Raw genomic sequence first — 13416 nt, forward strand, 5'->3', positions numbered from 1 at the left:
TTTATGAACTTTACTTTATTGAATGGTATAGGGAAGAACCCGTGTAGGGCTCCCCGAGGAATGGGGCAGAAGAAGTAACAACCATTGGATTGTTGGAAAAGTGAAGCTGGAGCCCCAGTCTGCTGGGCTGGACTGATGTAGTTGGAAGTTGGTGGTCCACTCTGGATACTGGAAGGGAATGTGAGTTGGCATTGTGCCGAGGTCCAGTATGCCCACCAGACTTGGACGGCTCTGGCAGATGGTCTCTGTGTGGGAAATGGATATTCCATTCCAATACAATTCCGAATGATTGGTTATTTTTTTGCAAGCTTCAATCAAGGAGTATCTCCAAACATGATCAGTATGTTTGCTATAGCAGTGGTCATCCACGAGAAAATTTTGGTGGTCCACAGAAAAATTGGGACAATATTTGCAATTTTTATGTTTTATTAATAATAATACAAAAACAATAATCTAATAAATTCATGACAAATTTCACCTTTATATTGCACTAAATTCATGAACTGTGCTAGAGATGAAGAAACAAGGCAGGCGCAGCGTGACGTCAGTGTAGTATTAAGTTGTATGAGGCAACCATTGCCGAGCCGTATGCTTCAGTATTGTTTCCACCATTACAACGGTCACCCCGCTCCGCCAATACCGATTCTCATCCGTTTGTTTTATTTTATTTGTTTATTTCTCAGATGTTCTTTTAGGTAACTATGACCTTACCTGTGTATTTTCTTTATTTGTGATATTTAATGGCATCAAATAGTTTGGCTTTGATAACTATCATTTCTTAGATTGGAATGAAATAATCCTATAATGAGTGAGAAAAAGCAAACTAATATTTTGCAATTCTTTAGTAATACCAAAGATAATGCAACCAATGATAATAGTAACAACAGTAATACTTCACTTAACTGAGCTAATCAATGAATCAGAGCCGCCACAGTCCTTGTCAGCACCATTAGGAAAGATAATTATTATACAAATGTATTTATATTTTTTTAAAAATTCATATTAATGGTCCGCGGGATTTAAAATGATGAAGTAAGTGGTCAATGAGGTCCTAAGGTTGGCGACCGCTGTACTATAGTAATAATAATAATAATAATAATAATAATAATAATAATAATAAATATTCAAATCAAAAGTGCACCTAAAAGGAATTTAGCAGCCATTCTTCCAATTTTCAATCACTTGCGGATAGATCAGTGGTGTTGGTAAATGCATTATAATTACACGTATCATGTGGAAAAATGATCCAGCACATCCAATTAGATTCTGATCCTCATCCTGACCACTATCTATCCAAGAAAAGCAATCAGAATAGCTGGATCCCATATACATGTACGCAATATTTCAGAACTGTTGAACAGAATATGAACTAGATTGGGCTAACCCAAAACTGCCATCAGATCTATTTGCTTGCACTTGGCATTTAAAACTGAATCACAATCTGGCTGTCCAACCTACAACAATCAGTAAAATCTGGGATTTTGAGGGTCAAGTTTTGGCCATGCCGTATTCTGCTGTTTTTGATTTACCCCGGGAGGAAAAAAAAAAAAGGTTAAAATGCAGAGGTAAAAAAGTTTTCTTGAATTTTTTTTAGTAATTCAGCACACACAGCATGTTTTTAAGCCCAGAACATGAAATATGTAGGCGAACAGACAGATAAAACAGGTTTTTTAGGTTGATGCATTCCTGCCCTCTGTTTGTAAAGAACAATTTCAGCATTGATAGTCATGGCATGAAACGAAACAAGGAAATTCTCAGATTTAATTCTATCACCTGTTTCCTGGTTCACCTGTTTATTCTTGGCTTTGGCCAAACTGGGTATACACATCGGATAACAGGTTACAATGTGAATACTATGCCAGGCATTGCACTTCATATTAAATCAAAGCCAATCTAATCCTTAAATGGAAGGTATTTAGATTGTATATGCACTGACTGGTGCTTTTAATGACTATATATAATGCTTTTTTTTTCAACCTTTTGCATCTTAGGGCTGATTCTCACCCACCTCTGATGCAATTCTTCTCTATTTGTATTAGTGACTAGGACGACTTCCCAGTAGTGACAACGGTGGGTCATGCCTGAGCAATGTTGTCTCCACAAAGGGTTCATGTGAAAAGGTGACAACACAGGAGTGACGGTTGTCACCCTATAACAAGAACAAGGTCAAAGACCTTCAGGATTACTTACTATAAATAAAGATTTACCAAAACTCTTCCTAATCGCTTTATTTTAGCAGACTCAAAGCATTGAAGCTAAAATGTCAGAGGGCACCAGGCTACACCCAGAGAGCAACAATGGAGCTTACGTATTTGTCCCATGACAAAGAAATGACATTAGAAAGCCTATATGAGTGATTCCGTATTGGATTTAGAGCCTGATGTAATTAAATAGTTAGGTAAGTTTATAAAGGTCAAATGTCCCTCAAATTACAAAAGCAGAGAGTTATGTGGCAGTCACATTGTAAAAATGTATTTGTACTGATTAAAACAAATGTTTCAAATATTCACAAGGTTAAAAGTTTGAATCATATTCATAAGAAACCCAACGCATTTCACGGGAACATCCTGCTTCTTCAGGGAGAATATCAAAGTAAAAAAACTTAGTTTTTCAACCACAAGTCTTTATAGGGTAAAAAAATGGATAGTGGAGCCTCTAAAGTCAATGTTTAACAATCAATACTATCTGGGCTTTGAGGGTAGGTACCAAATACACCATTAGTAGGCACCCAAGCATGGAAGATCCACATCATTATATTAAACCAATATTAAAGTGTTACAAGTCCCAGTTCTGATATATGCATATTCATATATATATATATATATATATATAAATATATATATATATATATAAATATTCATATTGTGTCAGTTCTGATAAGTAGTTTCCACATAGAGGTTTGACTACTCGTGTTTCTGCGAAATGCGTTGGATTTCTTTTTTTTGTAGATTGGCATGGGGACATTGCTCATCTTTGTTCAATACGAAAAACATGTGCATTGACAAAACCCTATTATGATTGATCCAAAGGAAGGAAAAATATAATTTAGGGTCCAAATTGCTCCAATGGGAGAAAAATTCTCTCCTGATTCCCTGGGGAAATTGAATATTCCTTGGTTGAACAATATATGGTGTTACGAATAATAATGGGCATATATATTTGACACATTTAAAAAACAGATTCAGACTTTAATAAATGTTTTGAAGAAGCAACATTTTATAGTTCTCACTGTAAAGAAGTCTTTCTGTAGTGGAGATTATACCAATCTTCCGCTAGGTACAGAGCGCCCCCTAGTCATTTGCCCTGACCTTAAAGTTTTATTAAACCCCTGGAACAATATAACACTTGTATAATAACTTTATTTTCATCTTTTGTTTTCCCTGCCCCCCAAAAAAATCTGTACCACTAACCTCTATTTTAAGGATGTCAACACCAACATACAGCACCCTATTATGTGCATTGTGGCTGCTTGGCTCACTAGAACTGATTTGATGACACTTTCATCAGTGAACCTGGGCGATACAGCAAACCTGGAATATATTTCTAATTTGCTATTTGTTAGCAAATGTTTTTAATTGTGGACCAGATTCAAATCAGGTTTGCTGGATCACCCAGCTTCACTGATGAAAGTGTATCCTTTCTAGCCTTGGATAGCTTTTGTAAATCAGGCCCACTGTATCTTCCATTGGGGTTTTGTGTTTTTGGCCACACATATGCACAATTTGCTGCTTGGAGCTGGAGATCCCATGCCTGGCTTGCCTAGTATCACCCATTAGGGCTTGCGATATATATCATTGGCCAGTGTAAAATGAATCATAGGACATGTAGTCCAAAATCATAAACTGTGTAAATCAAATGCATAAATCAAATCCAGTGTACATCCAGTACTTGCTTCCTGACCGGTACAAGTTACGTTAAAAGTAAGACTTTGGGGAAAAATAAAGAAAAACAAATTTAAATGTAATCCTACAAACATGTAGACATAAAGGCCTGATTTAATAAAGCTCTCCTAAGCTGGAGAGGATACACTCCCATGAGTGAACCTGGGTGATTCAGCAAACCTGGAATGGATTTCTTTAAAGTCATTTGCTATTAGCACATGTTTTCAATCCTGAACCAGAACCATTGCAGGTTTGCTGAATCGCCCAGGTTCCCTGATGAAAGTGTATCCTCTCTAGCTCGTGGAGCTTTATTAAATCAGACCCAAAGAGTTTGACCAAAGGTGACTGACCTGGAAAATGTAATGCTCACCCAGCAGATGCTGAAACGTGGCTCATAGATGTGACCCGATGGCCCAGTGTGGAAGGTTCGGTATAGAAACCACAATATCTAAATAAATGTATTTGATTAAATGTCATGATTTTCCCATTTAAAAGGCTGCCACCTAAGAAAGGGTAAAGCAGGAAGTTGGGTGGCAATTTAACTCGGGAAATTTCTGTTTTTTGTCCCAAGAGGGAAGTAATCCGGATTATAGGAAGTATTCCGACACATTTATTATATGCATTACAAAAGCAGCAGTAAGGGGGAAGTGGGGGCTTTGCAACAAAAAGGACTTTAGTCAATGAATGACATTTAAATTGTTTGTTTTTCTTTCATTATGACGAACAAAAACTCTGCAGCCTAGCAAATGGCAACTTTGAGATATGTCCGTGCCGGCAACCAGAGGGAAAAGTCCAAAGTGCACCCCCCCCCCCGACCATGATGATCTGTGAAATATTTCAGCATGGGTTGCATGTATTCTTGCTATTCTCCCCCCAAATCCCTACTCCCTGCCCCTTTACCCAGCCCTGATCCTATTTTCTCCTGGGAATTTAGTGTAAGGATTGACACACAATTACATTTGTGAACAATAGGATCGATTTCAATGAAAGCCAAAAAAACCACCAGCAAGACCATTCTTAAGCAGACCGCACTCTATACAAAACTATTTGCCAAAACTTTGTAAAAGGAAGGAGCAGGGTAGGTTGTGGCTATTAGGAAGTATAGGTTTATGCCAACCCCTGTTAGAGATATTTAAATAAAAAAGAAAGTCAGGCAAATATATTTAATAATTATCGCACAATTACATTAGACTTCAAGAAACTGGGCCACCTCTAAATAGATAGAGGATTGCCAATGCTGCTTACATAACAAAGATAAATCCCCAATAAATGGGAATTGGCTTAATTACTAGGCACAGTTTTCATGTAATAAGGTATTAAAGCATAATAAAGGTGAAAAAAGAAAGGTCTCAATCTCAACGCGTTTCGCCCACTGGGCTTCCTCAGGGAATTACGAGAACCAAATAAATAACTATACCATAGGAAATTAAAACACATCTTTTTAAGAAAGATCAAAGGGCCATAATGTTACATGAAATATTGAGGAATAATTAAGAGTCATCACCTAAAAATACATACATGATATGAAGGTGTACAAATCATGTGAGGAGCAAATGACATTCATAGTAGAAAGTATTCAATAGCCATGCGTCATCAGAAGCAAAGAAAACTATGTAATAGGAAGACAAAATAAACATTCAGTTAGTATCAAATCAAACTAGTGAGCCAATGGATGATCGAAAGGAACCTACAAAATCAGATTGTATATTGCATGGTTACTCTTGGGGCCTGATTTATTAAAGCTCTCCAAGACTGGAGAGGATACACTTTCATCAGTGAAGCTGGGTAATCCAGCAAACCTGGAATGGATCTGGTCCAGGATTAAATACATTTGCTAAGAAATAGTAAACGCCATTTAAGAAATACATTCCAGATTTGCTGGATCACCCAGCTTCACTGATGAAAGTGTATCCTCTCCAGTCTTGGAGAGCTTTAATAAATCAGACCATTGGGGCCAAAAAATCACCTAAAGGACCCTTTAACACAAAAAGTGTGAAAAGTTGTAGGGAGCAAAGTGCCCAACTTTAGTGCAGATTCAGCGCACATTGCAATGGTATATGTCAGTCATAATTGGGTTTACAGTATAAGCACAATGTGTCCCTTTACCTGTTAATAGTAAGGGTATTGCACAGAAAAAGCCACTGTGGGAAAAACTGACACTTCAAGGCCAGGCAGTGAAAAATTACCCCAAGTGTTTGATGTGAAAGAACAGAGGAATGAATATGTACAGGTGAAAGAATAGATAGAGAAGAGTAGAGGAGAAAAGAGAAGAGGAGAACGAAAAAAGAAGAGGCTAAAAGAGGAGAAACTGAGGGACTGATCAATAGATCAAAAGTTAGACAGAGAATTAGATAGATAGATAGATAGATAGATAGATAGATAGATAGATAGATAGATACCGTATTTTTCGGACCATTAGACGCTCCGGACTATAAGACGCACCAGGTTTTCCGCACGGGAAAACAAGAAAAAAAAAATTCATTTGATTTCCCCTTAGATAGATAGATAGATAGATAGATAGATAGATAGATAGAGATCTTTCGCATTGATGAGACAACAAATCCCCCAAAGCTGTTTTATAAATCTGTAGCTAAAAGTACATTGTAAAGTTTGTCCCTTAAGTTTTGAATAACTATCTGACTCCAGGTAGATATAACAGATGAGCGCACATCACACCCACCCCCCCATAACAGGAATGTCAGTAGGGATGTCACACTGTAACATGTCCCCAGACAGTGTCAGTAAGTCAGTTAGGGAAGAGAAGGGATGAAGAAAGAGAGGAGGGAAGGGAAAAAATGGAAATGGGATAAGAACAGGAAAGGAGACGAGGGAAGGAATGAGAAGAGGAGGAAGAAGAAGAAAAGAAGAGAAAATGAGGGGAGGGAAGGTAAGAAGAGGAAAGAGAAGAGAATGAATAATTGAGATAGAAGGAGGAAGAAAAGAAAGAAAGAAAGAAAGAAAGAAAGAAAGAAAGAAAGAAAGAGAAAGAAAGAAAGAAAGAAAGAAAGAAAGAAAGAAAGAAAGAAAGAAAGAGATAGATAGATAGATAGATAGATAGATAGATAGAGGGATAGATAGATAGATAGAAATAGACAAAGAGATACAGTAATGTCACCCCAATGAAACTCTCTCTCTGACTCTCTACAGATTTGATGATCTATTAATAGTTAATTATTGCTGAGAGATGGAATCTCTTCACAGAACCTTCATTGTATCCTTCATTTTCCTCTGTTATGGATAGGATGGGGTAGGATGAGAACCTCTGTCTCATATTTACTCCTATCTAGCGCTCTCTTATGCTGACCACACACAATCAATGGACCACTCAATGCAACTAAATAATCGAATAATAATTCAATCGATCGGAGAACCTTCAATCAATGTCTTTGCTGACAAATCGATTGATTTGGTGTCATTTTATTAAAAGTTTCTAATGGATTGGACAAATACCTGTGTGTGTGTCAGACAACTGAACATAAAATCAATCGATTAGATGATTTTAATATTGCTTCTGATTGGTTGCGTTGTGTTCTGTATCGCATGTGTTGCATTGTTCTATATTTGAATCGATGATGAATTGCTTGCCTTTCAGGACTCATACCTGACCTGGTGACAGGGTCTCTTTAAGTTTTACACACAACCCTTCTTCAGGGACAGTGGACTGCAGCCAGCTTTGTGTTTTTGCTCACATTCACAATCCTCAGACACATGCGCACACCTTGACTCAGGTACACAGAAAACTCACACAATTTACAATGTTGACAGCATGCAAAACCACAAGCAAATATATGAACAATGCACAAGGGGCAACATTTTATAATCACTTGCAGGAGAAAGTAGGCTATCAATAGGGATCATTATTAAAAATGCTGCTGATCTCCTTCACCCTCAGTCAGCCACTTCCTGTCTGTATGCACTTTCTCACCATCAGCTGCACAGCATTGCTCTGGATGGGCTTCCTGAACAGTGGGCCATGCCTGACCAATCTATGTAATCTCCACCAGGGGGCGCATGGGGCATTGTGGCAATGCAATAGCATAATTGGGTTACAGTTGTCACCATAACAGGAAGTGCCTGGACCTACATTTTTTTTAAGGAAATCTGTTAATCCCCACCCCCCCTAAAGTTTTGTCATTTACTAGAAGCTCAGCTTTAAAAAGACGATAGACAACCTTTGAAATCAGATTAACTTGTTAAAGTAAAATCAGAATTCCTTATCGCCACATTGTTTCCGGGTCAGTGACTTAAGCATGGAAGCCGAAGCATTAAAAAGGCAGCATGGAAGCTCCTAATTTTATAAATGAACAGCAATGACAGCTTTTCTCCCAAGACAGGTTCCCTTAAAAATATTTTGCGCATTTTGTGCGCTAATTTAAAACAATCACATTTTAAAGCAAATACAGATGGCAGCTGATTAGTTGATTCTAGTAATTTCGATCACGTTACTCTGGCCATCATTCAGCCTGGTAGACTGAGGACATCTAGAGGCATAAATGAATTACTGCAGGGGACAGCACCAGAGAGGAGGTGATGACTGCAGCCAGAACTGCTGTCTTATTATTCACCAGCAGAGGCACCATTTTTTAGAGAAAAAAAAATTGAGCTTTACAACTATACTCAATTAATGGCAAACAGCCGAGTGTAAATGCATATATTCAGCCAGTCTTATGATGACAACCCAATTCAGTGACATTATGTTCCTTCTTTGTCCACAATAGAGTTTTATCACCAGCCCACCACTGGCTGCTGGTTGGACAATAAAGGAGCAGCAGAACACAGATTAGCATATTCCATACATACGTGTAAGCTTCAGAACGCAATGCGAATATAAAAAAAAATCTGAATGAAGTTTAGAAATAATTCAGAAGCAACTCAATTGCAAGCTAAACTATGACATTATTTTGTATTTGTTCAAAGTTCATTCTCTCCTTCCTTCTCCTGTAGGCACATGCAATAAATAAAGTAGACTGACAACTTTGTGCAATGAAAAAGAGCACCGATTGGCTCATATTGTCACATGACATCTGCCCTGCAGTGTATTACAGAAGGCTGCATGAACTTATAATAGTTCTATGTAAATATATATATATTTTTATTACCTGCATACTTATAGAGAAGTGAATCTGACATTCACCAAATATTTTCTTCCCAGTTAATCCACTTTATATAAGTGATTGATTCACCCCCAGTGGATGTTTGGTGAAAGTCACATTCACTTTATAAAAAACCCTTTGGTTTTATTTTTTTATTCAAGGTGTGAAGTTCAGTTGGTTGATGTGTCCTCTCCAGAATGTAATTGGTCTGATTTATTAAATCTCTCCAAGGCTGGAGAGGATACACTTTCATCAGTAAAGCTGGGTGATCCAGCAAACCTGGAAAAGATTTCTACAAAAGTCATATGCTATTTGCTATTAAATGTTTTCAATCCTGGACCAGATCCATTCCAGGTTTGCTGGATCACCCAGCTTCACTGATGAAAGTGTATTCTCTCCAGCCTTGGAGAGCTTTAATAAATCAGGCCCAGTGAGTGAATGTGATTTCCATGCTGCCCCATAATGTTCCACAATGCTGTGATTTCGTTTTCCGTGTCACCGTGTCATTTCATTGGTCAGATTTCTGCTCGGCGCACACAGACATCATTGTGGACACATTATGGAGAACAATGACTGTAAAGATCCCGGACGCTTTGAAGTGCAGCTGGGCCACAGTGTGGGAAAAGGGTGCAGAACAAAACCCATATGATGGGGGAGAGCCGGGATGGAAGATTTCTGCCTACAGTGGATCCAAACCCCCAACTGGATGACATTTAACTTGGTAACACTCTGAATATCATGAACAATTGCTGTGTCTATTCCTGCAGCCACTTCCTATCTATATGCACTGCTCCAGCATCAGTTGCACAATATTGCACAGGACCGGCTTTCTGATGGTGACTACAGAGAAACATTCCTGTGCAGCAATATGCCCAGGGATGGGGTGACAACACAGGAGCACAAATAAAGGACAGTTGTCACCTGATAACAGGAAGTGATGTAACATTGATTACAGATTACAACACAGATTGGCTGTTTTTTGTTTTTAAAAAATTGTATAGCCCACAGGTATTTGTAGGGGAGGGAGGTGACTCTCCCCTGCAGCAAAAAGTCAGACCCAGCAGATTTAACTAACCCTTCATTGCTTTGGATGGACCATAAGTGGGGGCGGACATAGGGAGATGCAAACTGTACCACTGCACAAGGGCCCCGGACCCACCTCTCAGGTCAGTTTAGGTGACACCAATGATCTGTAAGGGTGACATTCTTCCCACTGGCTAGCAATGTAAGAGACATTCATCCCACTGACCACCCCACTAATATACTGTGATCTCCTAGATTGTAAGCTCTTCGGGGCAGGGTCTTCCCCTTTCTGTGTCAGTATTCATCTGTTATTTGCAACCCCTTTTTAATGTACAGCGCTGCGTAATATGTTGGCGCTATATAAATCAATATTAAATAATAATAATCTATGGATATGGTAATTTTAGCAGGGTCCCCTGTGTTAAAAAATGTCAAGAAACACTGTCCTAGAATGAAGCGGGCCCATGATTTATTTATTTTGGGCCAACACACAATTACAATACACATTCACGATGCACATTGCATAGATGGCACACACAATCTTTGGGGTTTTTTTTATATAAAATGACTCCTTGAATGAGATGACACAAAAAAAGAAAATGTTGTAAATTCTGATCAGTGCGAAAGGACCAAGACATTCCTTCTTAGATTGTAAGCTCTATGGCCCAGGGTCCTCTCCTCCTCCTGGGTCATTGTATATACTTGTCTGTTATGTAGGTTTGTCAGCTGCAGCCCCTATTTATTGTACAGCGCTTTGGAACATGTTGGCGCTATATAAATAAAGGTTAATCATAAGGATTAATGACTCCCAGGGTGAAGTGGCCCCGGGGTGCAGGTTGGGTGCCTTGCTTGGGGTACAACATTGGTGATCTTCCAGGCGGTGTACATTGCACAGACCCCAAGATACCAAATGACAGGCCACTTCCTCCCCTGCTCTCTCATCCAGTTCCTCAGCTTTCTAACCAAATTATGATGGAATGCAGAAGGGAGGGCAGTGAGGACTGAGAGGGAGCCCTGACTTCCTCACAGCAATGGTGGGAAAGGAATGTGAAGCGCTGCAGCCCAATCATCCAGCCTAGCCAGACATAGTGACAACAACCATCACAATGAATGAAGAAGCAATGTGACCCCTTCCTGCCCTGCACACCCTGCACCTCCCTGACCCACACTGCTTGCAGGAGTGAAGGTGTTAAGGCAGAGCAGGGACTCTTCTGACACTGGAAGTTTGCTCCACCCAGAAGTTGTGTTTCCCCTACAACATCTCACATTACTGTCAAGGCATGAAAGTGAGAACAAGACTACAGCGGCTTGTAGTAGGGTGACACCAGGGATTGTGTGTGTGTGGGGTTACTGGCCATGTCCTGGAGGTCCTCCAAAGCCTGAGTGGATATTAGATTGCTGGAGATGGGGAGAGTGCCCTATGTGCTGCTGCTGGTTACTGGATTGCTGCTGGGAAAGGTAAGACCCTAACTGACATACTGACACTGTCTGGGGTCATGTGACAACCATACTGACATTCCTATTATGGGGGGGGGGGGTAGGTGTGATGTGCGCAAACTAGTCCGGTAACTAGTAATAGGTATTTACAACCATTTATAATGTACTTTTAGCTACAGTTTTATCAAACAGATTTTGGGGATTTGTTGTCTCATCATTGCAAAAAATAAAACATTTCCGGCACCAAGATCTCTATCTATCTATCTATCTATCTATCTATCTATCTATCTATCTATCTATCTATCTATCCCTCTATCTATCTATCTATCTATCTATCATCTATCTATCTATCTATCTATCTATCTATCTATCTATCCCTCTATCTATCTATTGATCTTTCTTTTCATTCTATTGATATTTCGATTTATCCGTTTATAGATCTTTCTATTGTTTCTAACTATCCAATGATCTATTGATTGTTCTTTCTATTGACCTTTTGATCTATTACCTTTCTTTCTTTCCTTCTTACTTTCTCCCTCCTTCTCTTCTTTACTTTTCCCCTTCCCTTCTCTTTCTCTATCTATCTCTATATCCATGTATCTGTCTGTCTATCTAATAATACTATATCTTTCTCTATCTCTCTTCTCCCTCAAGCTCTCATTCCCTTTATTTCTTTTCCTCTTCCTTTTCTCTATTTACTTCTCTATCCATTTATGTGTCTTTCTATCTATGATATTTCTTTCTTTTTTCTTTCTTTCTTTCTTTCTTTCTTGTCTTCTCTTCTTTCCTTCCTTCCTTTCTTCTCCATCAGTCTCTCTCTTTCTCCCTACTTATCTCCCAGTCTCCCCTTCTCTTATCTTTTCTTTTCTCTTCTCTTGTCTTTTCTTCACATCACATTTAAAAATGCATTGTATTTTTGCTTTCATAAATTGGATGTTTTCTCTTTTTTCTATGTATGTGACTAATGTTGGCCTGTTTTACCCCATTGCGGTGCACTAACATGTTTATGTCCATATGGTTTTATATCTGGGATATGTTTATTTCCCTAGTGGTTGAACTTGATGGACTTATGTCTTTTTTTAACCAGACATACTATGTAACATATGTGTGTTATATTATTATTATTAAACAGGATTTATATAGCGCCAATATATTACGCAGCGCTGTACATTAAATAGCGGATATATATAACTTGTGTGAACGGGCTGCTTATCATACAAAAATGTTCCAAAAAAGATTCCTGTCCTTTTATATCCTGTCCTATAAGACAGCCCTCTGCAACACACACTGTGCAATGCATGTCTACCAACAAGATATATTGGCCTTCACATAACATACAATATAATGTCATTTATTTTAAAAGTCACCCCAACGCACCAGTGTCGTGTGTTGCAATAGAAAAATTGGTTGGTGCCTTTTTTGGCACATTGGGGTACATTGGCAGACAATTCCTTTTTAGTGGGCTTCCTTAATGCAATGCACACTAACACAGGACACAACATACATTATAGTACAACAAGGAAGTAAATGGGCCCTTTATGAGAGCAACTAAAACTCCCATTTATTAGGATGTTTCTCAGCCCCGGGGTGCAGTCACAATGCGATATTACTACACTTACAATCCCAATTATACCAAATAATACAATGATTACATCATTGTATTATTTGGTATAATCTTTTAGTTCTAGTTTTATTTGGTATAATCTTTTAGTTCTTAGAACAGAAAATAAACAATTTTGATCCATGCAAAATTAATATGCGGATTTACAAAATGCTTTTTTTTTGTCCAATTAGATATAAAGACTTTTTGGACAATCTTCAGGCAGGAGAGGGCACAACTAAAAACTGTCCATGATTGGTCGCAGCATTGTCACCAAAACTGATCTCCGAGCCCCCTGTGATCCCTATTTGTATACACAACAATGAAGGATTAAGAACTAAGCCATTGTACATGGTCCTGGAGGCCGGGATTAGCTGCACGC

General features: G+C 38.6%; 1 protein-coding gene across 1 annotated transcript in view; it reads left to right on the plus strand.

Moving 5' to 3' along the window:
* Positions 1-11183: 11183 nt before the first annotated feature.
* The window catches only part of LOC140337763 (receptor-type tyrosine-protein phosphatase eta-like), a 75548-nt gene continuing 73315 nt past the window's right edge, over positions 11184-13416 (plus strand). The window contains exon 1 of the mRNA XM_072421564.1: positions 11184-11455. Coding sequence (XP_072277665.1) covers positions 11402-11455 — 54 coding nt within the window. The 5' untranslated portion in view covers positions 11184-11401. The remainder of the gene's footprint in view (positions 11456-13416) is intronic.

The sequence above is a fragment of the Pyxicephalus adspersus genome, chromosome 9 (assembly GCF_032062135.1).
Source record: "Pyxicephalus adspersus chromosome 9, UCB_Pads_2.0, whole genome shotgun sequence".
In the NCBI taxonomy this organism is placed as follows: Eukaryota; Metazoa; Chordata; class Amphibia; order Anura; family Pyxicephalidae; genus Pyxicephalus; species Pyxicephalus adspersus.